Source organism: Prionailurus viverrinus, chromosome B4 (genome assembly GCF_022837055.1).
Source record: "Prionailurus viverrinus isolate Anna chromosome B4, UM_Priviv_1.0, whole genome shotgun sequence".
In the NCBI taxonomy this organism is placed as follows: Eukaryota; Metazoa; Chordata; class Mammalia; order Carnivora; family Felidae; genus Prionailurus; species Prionailurus viverrinus.
In genome coordinates this window covers 125,413,823-125,436,006 of record NC_062567.1, presented here as the reverse complement: position 1 = coordinate 125,436,006, position 22,184 = coordinate 125,413,823, and the positions used below count along the sequence as shown (strand labels likewise).

At 47.5% G+C, this 22,184-nt stretch overlaps 1 protein-coding gene across 3 annotated transcripts in view; it reads left to right on the top strand.

Annotated features, from left to right (window-relative positions):
- LARGE1 (LARGE xylosyl- and glucuronyltransferase 1) overlaps positions 1-18,671 on the top strand; it is a 541,787-nt gene extending 523,116 nt beyond the window's left edge. For all 3 annotated transcript variants that reach the window (XM_047867970.1, XM_047867968.1, XM_047867969.1), the window contains 3 exons: positions 8,037-8,183; positions 13,876-14,071; positions 17,143-18,671. In XM_047867970.1, the coding sequence (XP_047723926.1) occupies positions 8,037-8,183; positions 13,876-14,071; positions 17,143-17,340 (541 nt within the window). In that variant the 3' untranslated portion in view covers positions 17,341-18,671. The remainder of the gene's footprint in view (positions 1-8,036; positions 8,184-13,875; positions 14,072-17,142) is intronic.
- Positions 18,672-22,184: the final 3,513 nt, after the last annotated feature.

Genomic DNA, 22,184 nt, shown 5'->3' with positions numbered 1-22,184 from the left:
TGAGCCACCCAGACGCCCCTCTCATTTTTATGTACATTGGAGGTAGATTATTTTTCTCATTTTGTTTTCCTAAAAATAACATCAAATGGGGTTGGCAGTGCCTAAGCCCACGCCCGTGAGAGAGGAAGCTTTTGTTTCAGGGAATTCTGAACAGAGCAGAGTGCAGGTAAGTAGAGAGGAAGGAGTTAGCTAATCCTTTGAGGGAAACTGGCAAGTAACTCAAGTCCCATTTGCAGGCAAATCGTGACCCTTTGTGGGACCCCTAGAGGGTCTAAATGGAAAACTTGGCCTCCTCTCCTGGCTCCCAGCACACGGTTAAGAGGTCAGGTGTCAGTGGGGAGGTTTTATTATTTCCTCTCCACCGCACCATGCCGGTCAGTTCTTTCCAACCTCTAATCACATACGGTGAAACTAAACATTTTTCACAGCAAAGATACTCGTGACAACAAGGTTGTATGTTTTTGCCAAGTGTAAGGTCCCATTTCTTGGCGAGTGATCCTGGCCTCTCTGAACACCCCTGCTTCCACCATAGCCAGCCTCTTCTGACCATCAGCGTGCATGCTGGGTGGGGGACGAGGGGCCAGCATGGTGACGTGGATCCCGTTCCTGACAAATGATTTGACCCTCCTCTTACGTTGATTTGGTTCGTTTCTGCAGAAGTACAGGCAGGCCATGCCAAATGGCCATGGCTCTCACACCCACCCATTAGCTGGTCTTGGCTGCTGCTTCGGGTCCAGGTGGCAGCCATCAAGGGAGAAACCACGTTGCCAAAATCCAATGGTCAGTGCCCGCTTCTCCTCTTCACTCCTCCACAGCATTTGACCACTGATGGCTGCTCCATTTCTTTCTTCGTGGCTTACCGAAGTACATCCCTGTCTCCTGGTGGTTCTTTTTTTTTTTTTTTTTTTAATTTTTTTTTTCAACGTTTATTTATTTTTGGGACAGAGAGAGACAGAGCATGAATGGGGGAGGGGCAGAGAGAGAGGGAGACACAGAATCGGAAACAGGCTCCAGGCTCTGAGCCATCAGCCCAGAGCCTGACACGGGGCTCGAACTCACGGACCGCAAGATCGTGACCTGGCTGAAGTCGGACGCTTAACCGACTGCGCCACCCAGGTGCCCCATCCTGGTGGTTCTTGACTTTATTAGTCCCTCTCTGTAATTCTCATCACTGGCTACTTCTCTTCTCATTCCACCGTCCCTCTGTGATGTTCAGTCTTGTGGCTTTAAAGGCATCTGCCACTGATCCCCAATATAGCTCCACCCAGCCCTGTCCCTTGACCTCAAAACTCCTATGTCCCAATGGCCTTCTCGGTGCCTCTGCTCAGTTCTCCCATGAGCATCTCAAATGAACTGTTCAAAACTGAAGTCTCATCTTCCCCCAAAAGCCCACGCCAGCATCTCTGTTGATAGCAACTTGTCTTCCCATGATGCAAGCCAAGAGCCTTGGGTCACCTCCTGTACTCCAGTTTCACAGCCCACGCCCAGTGGGTCAGAAAATCCTGCTGGCTCTAAAACCAGGCTAGTCTTTTTGCCTTCATTGTTACTAGCTTGGTGCAAGCTAGCTCACCTGCATCACCTCAGGAGCCTCCTGACTGATCTCCCTGCTTCTGCCCGTGCAGCACTGGAACCTCTTACCAACAAGGCAGCCAGAGAGACCCTTCTTTTTTAGAGAGTGAGAGAGAGAGAGAGAAATCAAGCAGGGGAGAGGGGCAGAGGGAGAGATAGAGAGACTCTTAAGCAGGCTCCACTCTCAACACAGAGCCCAACACATGGCTCAATCCCATGACCCTGGGATCATGACCTGAGCTGAAGTCAAGAGTCAGAAACTCAACCAACTGAGCCACCCAAGCACCCCTGGAGGGATTCTTTTAATATAGAAAGCAGCCCATCTCACCCCTTAGCTCAGAGTCCCCAGTGGCACTGCATCTCACTAAGTAAAATCCCAAGACCTCTGTATTGGTCTCCTGTGGCTGCTGTCACAAATCACCACGAACATACTTGAAAACAACACAAACGTATTATCTTATAGTAGTGGAGATCAGGATCGGAAATCAGTCTTTCAGGGCTGAAATCAAGGCACCCCAGGCTGCGTTCTTTCTGGAGGCTCTAGGGGAGAATGTCTTGCCTTCTAGGGGGATCCACATTCTTTGGCTTGTGGCCACCTCACCCCTACCTCTGCTTCCATCATCCCATCTTTCTTTCTGACTCTGACCCTCCTGCTTCTGTCTTATAAGGACCCTTGTGATTACACTGCACTCACTCAAGTAAAACAGGATCATCTTTCCATCTCAACATCTTTAATCACATCTGCGAAGTCCTATTTGCCAAGTAAGGTTGCGTGTTGCCAGGTTTCTGGGATTAGGACATGGCCACTTTCGGAGGAGAGGGAGTGCTGTTCTCTTGCCCACCTCAACCTTCAGTGATATACACGACCCCATGTGACCTGCAGCACCCCTTCTCCCCTCGTTGCCTCTCTGGCCCCACTTTTAGGGACTCTCCCTGTTCCTTATTGTGCTCTCGTCGTTAGGACCTTTGCACTGGCTGCTTCCTTAGCCTGGAAAGCGCCTGCCCCAGATCACATGACTGCTCCCTCACTTGCTGCTCACCCTTCTCCGTGAGGCCCTCCTGGACCGCCCTATCTAAAACCGCCACCCACTCCCCACCCCTGGCATTCCTAATACCCCTCACCCAGCCCCTTCCTCTCTCACAGAAATTCTTGCTTTCCAACAGTAATTCACTTACTGTTGTGTCTCCGTCCTGGAAATGTCAGCTCCACGAGGACAGGAATGTCTGCCTGTTGTATTTACTGATGTATTCCAAGTGCTCACACAGCCTCTAGCACGTGGTGGAATAAGTGAGGACATGAACAGATGAGTAGCAGAGTCAGACCTTGGCCAGTGCTGGCGCCAGCCTTTGGGACCCCAGTCAAGCCGCTGTGAGAAGATGGGTGGGCAGTCGTGCTAGTGGCCGTCGTGCATGGTGTGGTTACCATCTGCAGGGCTCTGTTTAAGTGCTGTGTGGTCCTCACAGACCCCCTCTGAGACTAGTGCTGTTGTCACCTCCCCTGTGATCACAGATACAGAAACTGGCACAGAGAGGATAAGTGATCCACCAGGATGCAATGCTAGGCAGCCCAAGCCCTTGTCCTCACCACTGATGGGGTGAAGTCAGAAGAGCTCTGCAGTGCCCTGTTCCTTATTTCTCTGAGATGCTCTTCTGTAATCTCTTCGTGCCTGGTACCTGTTTCCCTGGTGACAGAGACCTGCCTCTTGGGCAGAGGATGGGGTGAAAAGAGGTTGAGAGAGATGGAGGGAGGGGTGTATGTGCTTGTGTGTATGGATGTGCACACGCACTGGTCAGGACCAGTCTTGGGGTTTAGTCATTCGAAACCCTAGGAAGCCTGTCTACCTTACAGGGTACCCTTTCGTGCTGTTTCTTTGACATGACACTGAGCCCGGGTGAGCCTACAGTCCGCTCTCTGCCACCCCGTCAGCTGGTATAGGAATCCTCACTGCTCATGTCCTCTCCCCTGCTCACCACTTTTCCCAGGCAAGAGCAAAGCAGGCAGTATTTGTAGACTTGAGCAGGCTATGGGGAGATGCCTAGGGAAGATGTGCAGGAGAGAGTACTAGTAGGGCTCGAAGACAGACGCTACCCGGCGCACGGTCTCCCTCCCCCCGTCAGCTCGGCCAGATCAGACAGGGCCAAACTTAATCTGCCGGGAACACCTGATTTGTTTTGGACATGAAGAAGGACCCAGAGAGCTGGCTGGAGACAGAGATCTAACACAGTCTGTCTCCGTAGATAAGCAGCTTGGCAGCCAGAGTCCCGCCCCAGGTGTGAGAGTGTGTTCTATTTCCCACCTCCCCTGCACTCATGCATCTCCTGCAACAGGCCCATCAGTAAGCTGAGCCGGAAAGGGGAAGGGGGTTGTTTGTGAAGCAGCTATTCTAAGTCAGGCACTGGGTCGGGCTCTAGAGGGACTGTTCTGCTTCATCCTTTCAGCAGCCCTATTGGTAAGAGTCATCATCTCCACTTTGTAGACGGGGAACCTGTGAGCAGGAGAAATGGAGCATCATGCCCAAGGTCATAAGAGAGTGGCAGGCAGGATTTGAACCCAGTGCTGGCTGGCCCCATGTCACTTGCATGTGCTGCACAGGGTTCTGAACTACTTCAGTAGAAGCCTAAGATTTCTTTTAAGAGTCCCTCACTCCAGGGGCGCCTGGGTGGTTCCATTGGTTAAGCATCCCACTCTTGATTTTGGCTCAGGTCATGATCTCACAGTTGTGGGTTCGGGCCTTGTTTTCAGGCCTTTATTTCCAGACAGCTGATTGTAAACGTTAATTATATCCATGAAATATTTTCATTGCAACATCTAGATGAGTGGTTCCACCAAACAGCTGGCAGCATTGCCTCCCTAAGTTGGCACATAAAAGCAACCGTCATAGGCTGAACCATCACATATGCAGTGCTTAACATGTGCTAGGCATGGCACCAAGTATTTCCATATGCACGTGTGCTTTTCCTCACCAAAATATTTAACGAGAGCATGAACTCTGAATCTCAGAATGGTTCAAGTGACTTTCTAGAGTCAGAACTAGAAGCTAAGTGTGTCTGATTGCTCCTGTACCAGACTGCCTTCTAGAATCTTCAGTGTTAATCTAGATTTAGGATTCTAAGAGGAATGAGTGAAGTGACCAAAAGTCACTCAGCCTGTTAAGGCTGGCTCCAGAACTCAGGTCTCTTGGCTCCCGGTCTAGCCTTCTCACCTCAACTATACTGCCCCTCTGTTGCCTGAAGATTCTGCATTGGAAACACTCCATCTCTTGCAGGACTCACTTTCCAGGTAAATAGTGGAGGCATGCTGTGCATCCCTAGGTGGTCCACAAACCCCCAGCAAGGGAAGGAAGCCGTGTGGAAGGATCCAAGCTGTCTTTGCCATGTCCATGAGCAGATGTGCTCAGAGTCAGCATCCTGGAACCACTTTACTGCTGCAACAACTTCGTAATGAGACCCATTCAGGACATCGATATCAGAACCTCTTTGAACTGAGTCTGTAATGGGCCTATCTAGTGACAAACCCATCTTTGTGGCAGTGCGTGTTTCAGGGAGATTAAAGGGAATTTGCAGAAAGCACTCCAGAATCTGATGCGCTCTATGCAGGGAAATAAGGCTTTCTCGGGCTGCATTTTGTGAAGCATGCTGCTTACTGGGTCTGCTTACTCTGGGCCTTGCAACTTATCGATCAGGGTGGTTTGGCTGCAAGCAACAGAAACCAATGGTAGGCAGCTTAATAAAAATGAAAAGAAATCAAAGGAAAACAAGACAAAAACTAGTTGAGTGGTATTTCTTATGGAATCAAAGTAGAATCTGGAAAAACCAATACCTGAGACCATAATTAACCTGGGAAGCTCTGGGCCCCTCTGCAGCAGAAGTTCAGAAGCCTCGGGGCGCCTGAGTGGCTCAGTTAGCATCCAACTTCGGCTCAGGTCATGATTTCATGGTTTGTGAGTTCGAGCACCACATCAGGTTCTGTGCTGACAGCTCAGAGCCTGGAGCCTGCTTCGGATTCTGTGTTCCGTTCACTCTGCCCCTCCCCTGCTTGTGCTCTCTGTCTCTCAAAAATAAATTAAGATGTTCAAAAGAATCTTTTTCGAAGTTCAGAAGCCTCTAGAGTGCCGCCTGACATTAGTACATGTCAGCTCTTTGGTTTTCAGTCTCTGCATCTCCGTTCAAACTTCCAAGAGTGAGAAACTGATTTGCTCAGCCTGAGTCAAGTGTCTGCCCCTGAACACTGCCCTGGCCGTGTGTTCTGGGAGCTGCTCCTCCACACAGGGACGACGAGAAGGGGAGTCATCTTTGAGCAGGCAGCCTGAGAAGTGGCCACCGTGACTGTGATTATAAAAGTAATAAAGATAGACACACGTGCATTCCTGGATCTCTGTTGTGGCTGTGTATGCACGCTTCGCCCATCCCTTTGTGGTTCAGAGCTACTGGCCTCCCACGCTTATTCCAATTATCTTAACACAATTATCTGCAAATGCAATCTTGGGCTTTTAGCATCCTGAGATATTTGAGACAAGAATGTAAATACCAGGCAGGAAAGATGCGGCCTATTTTGTTCAGTCTGTGTCTCCCAGTGCCTAGTGTGGTGCCTGGCACATAGTGGGTGTGCTCAGTGATTGTTCAATAAGTAGCAACTATCTATCCGTGCTGGGAGGGGGGGACCTCCCAACCCCTCCTTCCTGGTAGTTGCAGGGGCTCTGCTACCTGGTGAGTCCAGAGAAATTCTGTAGACCCATGTGTCCCATCCTCAACACCCAGAACCAGTAGATAAGGTATCTAATTTTCCTGGAGGAAAGGTGACGAGCCTCAGTTCTGCTGATGTCTAATATAGGATTGATATAGAAGAGAATGCTTGGCCGTGGATGAGGGAATCTTTGGTGTTTGAAACCATGAAGTCATTGTTCAGAGACACAAAGCAGGAGAGGAACGCAGACCAAAGCTGTCTGACTCAGACTACTTGTCCTCCAACTGGCTAAATATAGCTCACCCAGATTCTATCTTGGTGTCACCCTCTATGAGTCTCCCCAGAAATAGTGCCATCGGGACCATATATGATTTGGTATATAGTGAACATAACACAAGCCTAATTCTAAAGAATGAACTACAAATGATATTCAGAGCATTCTAAAATAACCTGGTCCATCTCAGCCACCTCTACTCAAGGGGACACTGGTGCTACCCCTTAAGCAAGGGTAACTTCTGAGACCTGTCCTTATTCTGACCTCATCATGGATGGATACCAAGCCCTGCCTCATCCTTCTCAAACTGCGGCTCTGTTCTTGCCCCATGCTGGCCCGGGCTAACAGTTACTAAATGGTAGCATGACTTCCCTTTGCAGACCAGTCCCTGCTTACGCATAGGCTCAAAGTTGTGTCGAGTGAAGTGACTTTAACAATACGGCGATAAGTTGTATTGCTATGGAACTGCTGCTTCCAGTATTTTGCAAAATGCCTTCCAGTGCCTCGATTCCCCCAAGGAAGACTTCAGAGATAATAAGCAAATAGCCCTTGCTGGCATTGAGACCCGAGAGTCAGTGGTCTGAGCAGGAAGCCAGAATGAAGTACCATAGTTGTGGCCAAAAGGGCTCATAGGAAGACCAAAGCCGGAATACTGATGGTGTCGTGGCAGAATAGTGACCTTTTATTGCTACAAGTTAGCCATGTGCCGAGTGTACCGAACAGCATTTGTATTTATATTACCTGGTTCAGCCTCCACAACAGCTCCAGGAGGGAGAGATCATTGCCCCGTTTTAGGGAGGAGGAACTGAGGTAGTAAGAAGCTAAATTACTTGCCTGGTACAAGACCCATGATCTTTCTGTGTCCATTACAAACCTCCTGCTCTTCTCCCCTTCAGAATGGTGGCCACAGAGCTAGGCAATGGCAGATGAATTTAGAAGGGCAGGAGCTGGGTCTCAGGGGAGTCGAGCAGAAGGCCAGGGTCAAAGGTAGGAGTGAGTAAGAGGATGGAGAATGTCCCACCCTTGCATGGAATACCAAAGCTCTATTGTATTGGGTGCTGGCTGCAAGGGGCAGGCCTGGCTAGTTTAAAGGTTCAGGGTCTGGGGGATTCAAGGGGTTGAGGAGTCCAAGAGAGGCGACCCAGAAATGCCCAGGTTGGTGATCACGTCATCAGCTTTACGTCTGACGATGCCATGTGGCCAGTGGCACAGCAGGAGTGTGCGGCCAGCGCAGTGGCTCCTGCAGGCTGAGCTCCAACCCCCCGTGAGTCCTTGGAGACCTGCCTCCTGCACTTGGCTCAGAGGTGACATTGCTTCTCTGGACTCCTGAGTGGTATTGGACTGGCTGCTTGGCCTCCCCAAGCCTCGGTTTCCCCATCTTTAAACTGAGAGTTTGACTTGGGCTTTCTGTCCTCCACCCCCTTGTGCCAACCCTCTCCCTGTCCTCACGTGGGAAAGGCCTTTGCCTGGTATCATGAGACCCTGTTTCTGCCTGCCCTCTCTTTTCAGGAAGTCTGTCATCCAGCTTGACCTTGCCAGCACCAAGAAAGCGATGATTGTCCCTGCATTCGAGACACTGCGCTACCGGCTGTCTTTCCCCAAGTCCAAAGCGGAGTTGCTGTCAATGCTGGACATGGGGACTCTCTTCACATTCAGGTGAGTTGCCCTCGGTGCCATCCCTCCTGGGGGTGTCCGGGACCTTCTTGGAAACCCAGGCACCAGAGCTGCTGGCCCAGAAGTTTGTTGCTACATTAAACCATTTAAAGGCCAGAAGAAGCACCGTTGGCCCCCGCTAGGTCTTTGGAACATTCTTTCTCTTCCCACATGCCGTGTGCTCTGTTTTGCACATGGGTGGTGGACATCATGTGTCCAGATGGAAGGATCGGATCATCAGGTAGGAAGTTCAGCTTATACTTGATCCCATCTCCTCTCTCTGAATTCTCTCTTTGGTTTGTTTGTTACTTCATTCATCTGGGAAATGGGTTCGTCCTGTTAGCATGATGACTCCTATTCCCCCTTTTCCTTTTTCTGTGAGTGGTCTGGTCTCCAAGGTCCTCAGGCCTAGGATGGGCTCATGTAGCTTCAACAACTAATGGCATCAAGGTGACTGCAGGGTCAGATATAGCAGATGGGGCCACTGACTTTGCTGTTCCCCAAGTGACAGGTCTGAACAAGCCTCTCACTTGCCTGACTTTCCAAGTTCCCAAAGTCCTGCAGGAGCATCGCAGGGGAGCTGCCCTGCCACCTGTCCACAGTGCCCAGGGAGCGTGTGCACCTGCTCAGGTGGGAAGGGGCTCCGACTCCCAGAAACAGGCTGTAAGTGTAAACAGTAAGTGTAGTGCCCTTGGGGGAAGTACGAGTCCTCCCCGGTCTCATGACAGAACAGTCTGAAGACAGAGCCACTGCTCCCATCTCCGATTTTACAGAGAAGCCTCTGCTTTGAACAGTGTAAGAATGGCCAACGCCACCTTGGAGTGAAAAATCATACATTTCTAGGCAACCCGAATTTTACCAAAAAGATTGTAATAGTGGGGCACCTGGGTGGCTCAGTCAGTTCAGTGGCCAATTTCGGCTCAGGTCGTGATCTCACGGTTCATGGGTTCAAGCTTTGCATCGGGTTCTGTTCTTACACCTCAGAGCCTGGAGCCTGCTTCAGATCCTCTGTCCCCGCCTCTCTCTGCCCCTCCCCCACTCATGCTCTGTCTTTCAAAAATAAATAAACATTAAAAAAAAATTTTAATAAATAAATTTTTTAAAAAAATTGTAATAATAACTTAAGTTTCCATACTACTACTAAGTTACTAGAAGTTTCTAGAAGGTTTTCTCAAACAAGTTTTATTTTGGGAAAGTACCTTCATGAGATAGGTTATTCATTCAACAATTCGGAGATGATCCTTTTACACATTTTATACAGATAAACTGAGGAGTGGAGGTCCCCTGCTCATGCCAGGACTTGAACCCCAACCTTCTTCCTGTATCCAGAATTCTGGAAAGTGATCTGAAATCACTTGGTTTAATACCTGCCCCCCAAAACGAAGACTTCTTTCTTCTTGGAGAAAAAATAACAACAACTACCAGGTTTTGAATATATAACTTCTGCCAGACACTGTCATCAGCTCATGGAATCCTCACAACAAGTCCATGAGGCAGATAACTGTTATTCCCCTTCTACAGATAAAGAAACTGAGACTCCGAGAGGCTAAATAACTTGCCCAAAGACACATCGCCAGTACGTGGCAGAGCCTGGATTCAGACCAGGTCTTAGGAGCTGCACAGCCAGTGCTTTTAAGTCTAATACCATTGGACTGGGTCCTGAATGTTCCCACCAGTCAGTGTCAGAAGATAAAGGTAAACATGGAGGCACTGAGACCAAAATCAGTCTGAGTTTCCTACAGATGCCATAGCCTCATGGCTCCACGCCTGGTACATTTCCAAGGCATCTTTCCTTCCATCCCCATCCCCAGGTGATCTGAGAACTCATTTCAAGGCCATGTCTGTGGTCATGAGAGCTGAGGTTTGGCCTGCTGCGTCCGTGATTGCTGCTCTGGCCAACAGCTCACAAGCCACAAGGCCAAGTGCTAAATTATAGACCTTCCCTCCAAGAAATTGCTTTTGTCACCTTCCATCCAAATGATGACCTGTCAAGCCTCCTTGGACAAGTAGCATCCAGCATCCCCTGGAAACTTCCAAGTGCCAACTCTCAAGCCCTATTCCAGATGTAACCGATCAGAGGCTCTGGAGGTGGAACCCAGTGATTGGATAAAAAAATAGTCTCCTAGGTGATTCTGGTACTCAGCTCAAGTCTAAGTACCACTGCTCAAAGCAGAAGGCCCCCAGATCTCTCAGAAGTAGCATCCCACATGCTATATCCAGGAAACCTCTCATCTCTGTTTCTTTGGAGGCTACCTGGTGCTGATGGTCCCAGAGAACAGCCTTGAAGTCCAATGTCTACTGGACTCACGGTAGGTTCCTTGAGCGAGTATTCAGGCTGTAATGTGTTTTCATGGCAGGTGAACTGTAATGTCACCCTGTTCTGTGCTGACCAGCCACTCAGTATGCTTGTCAGTGTTCCTGCTGAGCTAAGGAAAGCTGCCTTCCCACCCAGGAGTAGAGGACTGAGCCAGCTGCCTCCCTCCCCCATTTCCTCTTTCTCATACAGTAGGCCACGAGTTTATATTCTAAATAAGAAGGCTATTGATGCATTGATATCCCTGGGAGTAAGACCACTGTGAATTGACATTGTAGTTAGGGGAAACAAGGGGGAAATAATGAGAATATTTTCATTTTTTGAGGAATTATTATATATCAGGCACTGCTCTGGATACTTTATGTGAATTCACATAGTTGTCAGAAATCTATGAAGTAGGTATTAGCATCTCTGTTTTACCTATGGAAAGAAATGAATCATATTAATTGTTATTTATTAATAAATTCACCTAGAGAAAGAAATGAAGGAGCAGAGGAATTCAGTAAGTTTTCTGCACCTGCTAAGTGACAGAATTCAAACTAGACAGGGAGGCTCTAGAGCCATTGTTTTTTGTTTTGTTTTTTTACATTTTTTTTTAATGTTTATTTCTTTTTGAGAGAGAGAGACAGAGTGTGAGCAGGGGAGGGGCAGAGAGAGAAGGAGACACAGAATCTGAAGCAGGCTCCAGGCTCTGAGCTGTCAGCACAGAGCCCGATGCGGGGCTCGAACTCATGGACCATGAGATCATGACCTGAGCTGAAGTCGGACGGACGCTCAACCGACTGAGCCACCCAGGCGCCGCTAGAGCCATTGTTTTCAGCCGCCTTGTTAAAGTGCCTCTAGGGAAGGAGCATTTATTGAACGCCTGCTGTGTGCTAGCACTGTGCCAAGCCCTTTATAAACATTTTCTCATTTCAGTCCCTGAGCAGTCCAACAAGATAGATACTCTTTTCTCCAGTGGATGCAAGAGGCAAGTGAAGCCTCGTTTAAATGCTTTGCTGACTGAGGCCCCCAGCTCCTAAGTGGCGGAGATGGGTTTTAAACCCTGGTGCGGTGGTCCCACTGTGCCATGCTTTAGCCTAGCACATGTTCACGGCCACCGGTCGTGCTGGGCTGGCTCTGTGCAAGTCTCAGATGTCAAGGCTGCCTGTTGGGCTAGTTCACAGATGGAAAATCAACTCCTTCCCGGCCTGATTTTTTGATTAATCCCGACATCTTGCAGTATCCCTGCTTTTCACACTCTGTTAAGGTGACGTGACTCAGCCTTTCATTTTCCTTCCCATTGTGTGACTGTGGTTTAGGTGGCAGTTGCTGAACTGATAGAGCTGAGGATTCAAGTCCCTGCTCTCTGCCAGCCTGGCCATGTCACCCCACAACACAGCTTACTGAAAGGCCAGTGCCCGCGCACTGGGGAGTTCCTCAGGCTTCAGGGCAGGCCCAGCCTCCGTCAGGAGGGAGCAGAATAAGTAAGCGGCCGCCTCCCCTGCCAGCAGGGCTCCACTGACCACCCACTCTCACTTAAACCTCACTTGCTTTAGGGGCGCCTGGGTGTCTCAGTCGGTTGAGCATCTGACTTTGGCTCAGATCATGATCTCACGGTTCCTGAGTTCGAGCCCTGCACTGGGCTCTCTGCTCTCAGTGCCAAACCCGCTTCGGATCCTCTGTCTCCCTCTCTCTCTGCCCCTGCCCCACTCACATGCGTGCTCTCTCCCTCTTGTTCGCTCTCTCTCCAAAATAAATACCCATTAAAAAAAAAATCTCACCTCCTGCGTGGAGGTGGAACCCCCAGACCACGAGCTCTGTTCTCCCTGTAGCTCCCTAAGATGTTACGGTCCTACCCTTCAGTCTCATTTTCATTTTATCTTCTACCGTGTTCTTTGTCCCTAACCCCTTGCTCTTGGGCCAGGTCTGCTGCCTTCACTAGGCTCCCAGCCTCCTGCCATCTCTTTGTAGCTTCCAGAGGCAGATTCCTGCCCTACTGTCTGCCCTCTGCCTTAGGTACCCCTCAGGTTTTTAGGTTACTCGTTAGTTAGTTATTCAACTTAGTGTCTGATTATTGACTCTCTGCTGTGTGTATAGACCAGAGAGTGTGGGTAAGAATGACACGGAAGAGAGATAACCTAGCATAGTGGTTCAGGGTCCTGGCCCTTGAGCCAGGCTGTCTAGGATTGAATCCCAGCCCATCCTTATTATTTGTAACTTGGTATTAAGTTATACCAATTTAAAGCTATAGATATTTACAATATCTGTATTGCTGTATAACAAGTTGCTGAATAACAAGTTGCTACAAATTTAGAAGCTTTAAACAATACAAATTTGTTACCTCACAGTCCCTGAGGGTGAGAGACTCAGTAGGGTCTCACTGGGCTGAAATCAAAGTGAGGGCAAGACTACAGTTCTCCTGAACTCTGGGCTCATGGACTTCCTTTCCTTGCACTTGGAAGGCCACGGTCGCCATTTCCCTGCTGGCTCTTTGCCACGTGGCCCCCACAGGCAGCCCACACATGGCTCTTCACTCTCTTCCAAACTCAGATCTAAAAGTTCACATGATTTGGCCAGACCCACCTCAGGAATCCCCCTTTTAATTAGTCCAAAGTCAACTGATTGGTCAATTTAATTACATCTATGAGGATTCTACAAGGATCCCTTTTGCCATATGATGTAACATACTCACAGGAGTGACACGGTCACAGGTTCAGCCCCAGGGGGGAGAATGTTATACGAGGGCAGGGGCACCGTGTTCTCTGGTAGGATCAACAAGCACACGCTCACCTGCAGTTCATTCCATATAAATGGTACACGAATTCACCGACCCCTTCATCGTGAGAGTCTTGGCATTAGTGAAAGATGTACATAACAGACTGGGTTAGTCTCCTAAGGCTGCCATAACAAAATTGTACAAAGCGGGTAGCCCAACACAGCAGAAGTTTATTCTCTTGTAGTTGTGGAAGCCAGAAATCCAAAGTCAAGGTGTTGGCAGGTTCATTCTTCCTCCAAAGGCTCTAGGGAAGAATCCTTCCTTGCCTCTTTCCAGCTCCTGGTGGAGGCTGGCCAACTCTGATGTCCCTTGGCTTGTGGGAGCATCACTTCCATCTCTGCCTCCACCTGTCCATGGCATCCTCCCAGTGTGTGTCTCAGTGTCCACATTTGCCTCTTCTTATAAAGATACCAGTGGTTGGATTAGAGCCCACCCTATTCCACCATGATCTCATCTTGATATATCTGCAAAGACCCTCTTTCCAAATAGGTCCCATTCACAGGTACTGGAAGTTAGAGCTTGAACATCTTTTGGGGGGGACACAGTGCAACCCACAAGGACCGTATCGGCATAAACCTTTCCTTCCTTCCTTTTGCCCAATGGCTTTTCTCTCTGTGACCTAGGTACCACGTCTGGACAAAAGGCCATGCTCCCACAAACTTCGCCAAGTGGCGGACTGCCACCACGCCTTACCGTGTTGAGTGGGAAGCTGATTTCGAGCCATATGTTGTTGTGAGAAGGGACTGCCCTGAGTATGACCGGAGGTTTGTGGGCTTTGGATGGAACAAGGTGGCTCATATCATGGAACTGGATGCACAGGTGAGACAATGGACTGTCATGGCTGTGAGGAAAGAAGCAGCCTAGACTTCAGGGCTGAAAGGGGACCTTGGAGGTGAGAAAGCAGAGCCCGAGAAGGAACAAGACATGGCCTAGGACCAGAAGTGAGAAAATGGCAGTGCTAATTCTTAGGGCTGTTGATTTCCAAACCTTCTTTCTCTACATTTGGGTGAGAGTTCGATTCCTGACCAGGACCCAGGCAAGTGTGAGTGTCCTGTGACAAAACATTCCACCCCCCATCCTTACCCAATTTAATGATGAGGATGAAAAATTGTCACTTAGCGTTAGAGCCATATAAATGGCCCAAAGCATTTTAGGAGTTCCATATGAGTGACACAAGGCTTGAGGCTGAGGGGCAGCTCATTATTGTACGTTATAACTGTAAGTGATGGTCTTTAGACTGTATTTAATTGTGAAACACTTTCATTCATTCAATAATACTTATTAAACACCTGCTTCAGAAGAAATCAGTAGAATTCCAACAGGTTAAACCAGGAGTCTGCAAACTTATTCCACAAAGGACCAGATAGAAAATTTGGGGACTTTAGGGGCACCTGGCTGGCTATCAATTAAGCGTCCGACTTCAGCTCGGGTCATGATCTCACATTTTGTGAGTTCAAGCCTCTCATCGGGCTCTGTGCTGACAGCTCAGAGCCTGAAGCCTGCTTCAGATTCTGTGTCTCCCCCTCTCTCTGCCCTTCCCATGCTCATGCTGTGTCTCTCAATAATAAAAAACATTGGGGCGCCTGGGTGGCGCAGTCGGTTAAGCGTCCGACTTCAGCCAGGTCACGATCTTGCCCTCTGTGAGTTCGAGCCCCGCGTCGGGCTCTGGGCTGATGGCTCAGAGCCTGGAGCCTGTTTCTGATTCTGTGTCTCCCTCTCTCTCTGCCCTTCCCCCGTTCATGCTCTGTCTCTCTCTGTCCCAAAAATAAATAAACGTTGAAAAAAAAAATTTTTTTTTTAAAAAATAATAATAATAATAAAAAACATTAAAAAAAATTTTTTTTAATTGGGGGGCTTTGTGGGGCCTACAGGTCTCCTTCTCAACTACTTAACTCTGCCTTTGTCATTCAGTGGTAGGCAGTATCTAAACCAATGAGTGTGGCTGTGTTCCAATAAAACTTTATTTATAAAAACATGCAGCAAGCCGGACATGTTGCAGTTCATCAGCCCCCATGTTAAACAAACAAAAGTAAAGTTGATCTGGTTAAGTTAGGAGAAGGATTCCTGGGCCTCTCAACTCCACCGTTTTCTCTTTGTGTCTATTCTCCAAGGTACCTGTTCATGGAGCACAGTGCACATACTTCTCAACAGGAGCGCCAAATTCATAAAAAAAAAAAAAAAAAGCAAGGTTGGATATGCTCAGTGCTGCCTGGCCTGAGAATCACCTGGAGAATTTTCCAACAGCTCGTTATATTTGAGAGCAGTCCCAAGTGGTTTTAATAAGTATCTAGGGTTGCAAACCACCTGTGTAGATGGAAGGTTGTAGACTAGTGTCCATATTTAACAACAGAAGCATGACTGATAGTATTCATTTTGTCATTGATACTTGGAGGTAGTCTAGTGCTACTCACAGACAGAAATGTTTAGTCTGCCTCAGCTTCTGCTTGAACAAAAAGAAAAGTACTATTTTTGTATCCAGCAGTGTGGTGAGGTGAACTGGTTCAAATAAAATTAATTTTTCCAGCACTAAAACCTGGGCTTTGTTTGTTTTAGGCAATTTTGGTGGGATTCTTGAGCATTTCTTGCTTATTTCCCTTTTTTGCCAGTAGCACAGCCAATTTTGCCCTTTCCAGTGATTGAAGGAAATAATGAGGTCATACCTGACAGGTAATCCAGCCACACCTACTGGGGCTAATGGGATCGGTGAGCTTCTTTGCCCCTGTAGGAGATGTCGCAACAGCTAAGCTCTGACAGTTCTTGCATTTTCTTTTCAGGAATTTTTCTTACTCCTCCTTACCATCACCTGTCATTTCTTGCTGCGGTCAGTGTTCTTCCATCTGTAACAGATGCCTTTCTCCATTTTTTTTTAATGTTTATATATTTTTGAGAGAGAAAGAGAGACAGAGAGAGTGAGAGGCAGAGAGAGAGGGAGACACAGAATCCGAAGGAGGCTCCAGGCTCTAAGCTATCAGTACAGAGCCAGAAGCAGGGCTTGAACTTGTGAACCACAGATCATGATCTGAGCTGAAGTCAGATGCTTAACCGACTGAGCCACTAGGCGCCCCTACCTTTCTCCATTCTGATTTTCCCTCTCATAGTTTATTCTGATCTGTTCTAGGCCGGGAAACTAGATGATCAAAGCCTATCAGACATTATGTCCAAAACCAGAATACACAGAGTCTGAGTGAAGATGCACCGGATTCTCCTTTGTTACACGTTCTAAATTTATGTCACCCATTTGGGCTGTTTGGAGACATTTTATTTTTGGTCTGAGTTTATGTCTGTATTCTGCCAAGTGGAGGCCCCTGTATGGCGATGTGACATGTAAGAAGGATAGGTAGGCAAGAGCTTTGTTCCTAATGAGCTTTCCATGAAAGCTCATGGAATCTATGAGATTCCGTTGGGATCTTTTTTTTTATTATTCCTTTTTTGTCCCCTCTTGTGTACTAGTATGTTAGTCTGTCAAACCTCATCAAGCCCTATGAGAAATCACGTAAACAGACATCATTTAATTGAGCAACAGAGTCTCTCGTGGCTTATGTCATTCTAGAACAACCATGTGGGCATGTGCTCACATTTATCAAGAACCTTTCATGGGCCATGAGCTCTGCCCAGCATCATCCACACATTATTAGTCATCTTTCAAGGTAGGTATTATTACTTTTATAGATGAGAAAACTAAGGCATAGAGAAGCCAAGAAGTTTGTCCAGAGTCAGGGAAACAGCCCTGCTCTGTCCCTCTCCAGCATGGCAGGCTTTCCATGGCCCCACCCTCCTTGCTGACATCATTCCCTACTTCAGTCACTTTGTCATTTGGTCATGCACTTGGGCATTCATCATGCATTCTGGAGGGTTCCTGCAAGCGCTCTCACACTACTCTTGTCTTCCAGGAATATGAATTCATCGTGCTGCCCAATGCCTACATGATCCACATGCCTCACGCCCCCAGCTTTGACATCACCAAGTTCCGGTCCAACAAGCAATACCGCATCTGTCTCAAAACCCTGAAGGAAGAGTTTCAGCAGGACATGTCCCGCCGCTATGGCTTTGCCGCCCTCAAATATCTCACGGCTGAGAACAACAGCTAGCACCAGGAAACCCACCCCTAGGGAGAGACCTATTCTGCAGGGGAAAAGCCACTTTGCTATTTGGGGCCCAGCCTTCAAACTCAAAATTTGAGCAATGCTTTTTTGGTTTGTTTTTATTTGTCTCTTTGGCCCAACAAAGCTGCCCACACTACAGAGATCTGGGACAAGGATCCAGCCAGCTCCTCTCTGCTCCACAATCTGGCATTCCCAGAATGTGGAAGAGTAGCTCATCGACACAGTCTCTTCAAGAACGGGACACAGGGGTGTTAGAGGGAGCAAAGGGGTTATCCTACTAAAAAGCCACAAAACCGAGCTGGTCTTTAGGGATGTTCTTGTTGCTTTTTAAGAAAGGGAAGTCAGGGTGCTGGGGGTTAGCGATCCCAGAAAATAAAGGCAAAACTGTCTTTTTGTCCAGAGGAAACTTTCTTTTGTGTCCTGCAATCTAGCTGTGTATCCAAGGTGGGGGCCATCCAATGATCTGAACCAACCATGCAGAAATACCCAGTGGGGACATTATACCTGGTGGGACCTGGAGGTGGGGTGGGTTGGTTCTTTATCCTCAAGGTCGCTCTTGTTTTGCTTTGATTTGTTTTCCTTTGAGGGGATTCTGTTTGTTTGTTTGTTTGTTTTTGGTCTGGGAATCCAAAATTGAAAACTTGATCTTTTAAGTCTCTGAAAGAGAATCAGCTGCGTCAGCCAACATCCCCTTATGAGCAGTGGCCCAGCAAGGAGGACAAGAGTCTTCAGCCAATATTTAAACATGGGCAGCCCTCTTCAGGATTCTCACTGAGGCCCCCATGACCTTGAATTCCCTACTCTCCAGAATCCAGGGGCTAAGACGGGGACTGTGGAAATAAGAAGACCATCCCGTCTACAACCAGTCACATTTTCTATTGGCAGTGACCGCTTCCTGAAGAAAGGGCTCTGAAGGGGCTGCTTCGGTGCACGTGAAAGGTACGAACCTCCCAGGCCTTCAGAAGAACTTTAATAGTTCACACATGCCCAATTCCGAAGATTCACATGTCCCTTTGGAGACCTTGAGGAAGAATGTGTTGGGTTCCTCCGACTCCGTGCTGCTTCGCTGCGGGTGGGAGGAGGTCACAGCCTCAGGCTCCTCTGGGACCTGTCCAGAGGGCAGGCAAGCACCTTTACCATTACAAGGATTGAGGAGACGCTGGACTTTTTACCCATTTTCTTGAATCTTCAATATTAATGTTGTGTTTACATTGATGAGAACAAAAGTCCACGCCCTCCTCTAGGCTGGGCTGTTTGTATTGAGTTGCAATGTGACCAGCGAACGCTGCATTCAATAAACGAAAGTACGGACTGTGTCTCCCCTGCTCCCTCCCTCCACTCGTGTAAGAAGCTGCAGAGGGTAGCTCCAGGGTAGAGAGGAAGATCGATAAACAGCAACTTTACACTTTGTGTTCTCCCGTTTTGTTTTTCTCACCATTTGAACCTTAACCTTGTTTTCTCCTTTTCTGAGGTTAGATCTCACCACACCCTCTGACCCTCAAAGCATCTTCAGAGTCTCCGTCCAGCTTCTGTCTCGGCATGGAAGCCAGATGTTTTATATCTCAGATGCTAGCACGTTAAAACCTGGTCGCCAGTAGCAGAGTGAGCCTCTAAGACTCTGTCCTGGTGGCCATGTGACACCCCACCGCAATCTGACCTATGAGACCCTTCCATGTGTTATATGCCCAAGGGGAGATTTCACTCAGGTTGATTTTTAAAAACTTAGGAAAACAATCAGTAAGACTTACCCTCACACAGATACAGATAAGTTTGTGTGTCTATAGGCATGTGTGTATGTCATGGTATTACATACATATAGCATATAGGTAGCATGCATATCACAATATATGAATACTGTAAAAAGTAGACTATCACAAAAGTATTCAAAGTACATGGTAAAGTCCCCTTTCTCCGTAGGTATGTGAGAGCCAGCCCCGACCAGCTCATGAGGACTTACTGTGTGCATCTTTCTCCTACTCTTGTGTTTGAAATTGGCCATGATGGAAGTATTTACACCATGGGAAATCTGAAAACCACAAATCAGGGCACCGCCCCCCCCCCCCAAGAGCTGGTTGTTAAACATTTACCAGCACACCAGTGCCTTTTTATTTTCATTGTGTACACACACACACTCATTCACTCAAAAACTCTCTTTTCTAGAGAAGACCATTGTTAATAGATGTAATTTTTAATTAATCACTACCAGCTACTTGAGCCAAGTGAGAATATACAGTAGTACTAGCTCTTTGATGTTAAAAATCAATTTTTAATTCCCTAAAGCCTTTTATGTTTTAAATTTTTCACAGCCCCTGGATCCTGCCCAGCCACCTTGCTTTTACTTGTGTTTCTATGGGTATGAGAATGACCGTATCACTTACCGTGCAGACTGGGTCACCTCTGAGAAGAAGAGAAGGTACTAAGTGCTTTGAGACAATAGGTACAAATTGGAGGACAATGTAGCTTCATGCACACTGAATTTATTAAAGCCCGAAACTGACTCTCCACACCAACAGGAGAAAATCCTATTCCCCCAAAGACAGGTGCCTGACACAGTGAAGCCGGTCTCACTTAAGGCTAGAGCTCAGATGCTAAGGCCCAAGTTCAACACAGAGGCTGCCAAGTCAGTGGAGGCTGAGGTCTGCAGAGCCAACAGAAGGAACTTCCAGAACTTAGCCCACAGTGGCATCTCACTGCACATCCCAGTTCAAGGGTGGGGGGCGCTGCCTGTGGGCAGAGGCGATCACTATCGATGTGGATTCCCTAGAATCAGTTCCCCAGGGCAAAACAAGCTTATAAAAGGGCCACACGGATGTTTTCATGCCTAAAGAAGCCAATACCATCTTGGCTTTCAGCTGGGAGGAAAAAAAAGTTCTTCTCATTTAGCCCCCATACTATTCCCTGGAGAGCTAAGATTTATCAAGTAACTACTACGTAAAAGGGCCTTTGCATGCATTAGCTCATTGAATCCTTGCAGCAAGGCTGCAAAATGAAAATTACTGCTTATAGATGAGGAAACCGAGGGAGCTCTGGGAAATTAAGTAGCTTCCCTGAATTCACGTCAATAATATACGGCAGAACCAAAATTTAAACCCATGCCTACTTGGGTGGATCCAAAACCACATAACCTGCAATGCTCCTTCCTTCCCCAGTAAGAAAGAAATCTATTAAATATTGGCCAATGAGAGCATTTGAACCTATATGCTCGGGGGGGGGGGGGGGGGGGGCGGTGCCCTGATTTGTGGTTTTCAGATTTCCCATGGTGTAAATACTTCCATCATGGCCAATTTCAAACACAAGAGTAGGAGAAAGATGCACACAGTCTAGATTCCTAGACTTTCTCCAACATCCATCCAATAACACTGTCCAGACAGCAATCTCCCCTAGAAGCTCTAAATCTTGCTATGCTCATGGACTTCCTGAAAATTCATGTGAAATAGGCCCGGCAGTCTATAATCATATTTAGACATGGCTGGGATCAACTCTAGGAAGCAGTAATTCGTTCCCTGAATGCGTCTCCTGGGTTACCTCCTAGATTACATGGCACAGGTCGAGACACTATGTTTTAATCTCGCCCTTAGACCCGAACTCAGCTTGCTGCTTCAAAGTGATCTCTCTGAGTGTTGAGCTGATTTACAGAGCACATATTTGCCGAGTTGACTAATAGCTTCTTTGTACCCCATCATGAAAGGACAGACCCTACTTTAATTCTGTTCCTTTCAAAGACTCTACTGTCTTTGAGTTAAGGCTTCATTTGTGGTCACCCGGCCTTTAGGGAGCTCTGTGTTAGTGGAAGAAACGTGATTAAAATCCCCTCCAACACGGCTCCTGCACACTCTCGGGGAAGATAAGAGCCACCATTTACTGAACTAAGACTTCTATGGTAGTTGGCACTGATGAATCTTCACAGTGGCATAATAATATAAGGAAGGTTTGACTATCCCTACTCTTTAGCTAATGGAACCAACCCCTCAGAGCAATTATGTGAGTTGCCCAAAATCACACAAGTTGTTCATGAAGGTTCTGGAATTTGAGCCAAAATCTGGCTGACTTCAAAAACCCATGTCTTTCCACTCTGTGCTGCTGTCTCCCCATACGACATTGAAATCAGTTTGGCTACAGGCTTATGCAGCCACATCATGTAGTTCATGGTGATAATGCTTTTTTTTTTCCCTTGCCTTATTAATCGTGTGTTTATCTTCAATTTAATGCCATTGAAGTTTATGAAATGTCAGTTATCCACTAAGTGCATTCTAAGTAGTTTCAGACCCATAGAATCTAATGTCAGAGATACCATGGTTTTTGTCTTCATTCATTTAACAAAAATGTTCTTAGTAAGAACCCCCCTCCCCTGATTTCAAGGAATGATTGGTAATATCGGAAAGGAGATAATGGGGGCACCACGGAAATGTTGGGTTTCTTATTGTGACTATTTGATGGAGTTGGTCCTTGTTTTTTTCCAACACAGTCTTGAGAGATGGTGTTTTCTGGAATGAAAGGAGGTCGGTCAGTTTTGGGAAAGTGTTTCCCAAGGTTTGGGACCAATGAGGCTGGGATGATGTCATGGAATGACTGACAGAGTTTGCCCAGAGAAGAATTGTCAAGAGATTCCTGGGTACATTATGCTGCTGAAATTCTGAAGGAAGGAAGGAAGGGCTCCAGTGGTGGCGTCAGAGTAATTTCACTGTACTAATATTTCTGTCTTCATTCCACAAAGAATTTATGGAGCATCTACTGTGGGATGTGCACTGTGAATGCAGCAGCGACCCAGGCACAGCCAGCTTTCAGGTAATATATTTACCTGGAGAGCTAAAAAACATACAATGATGAAA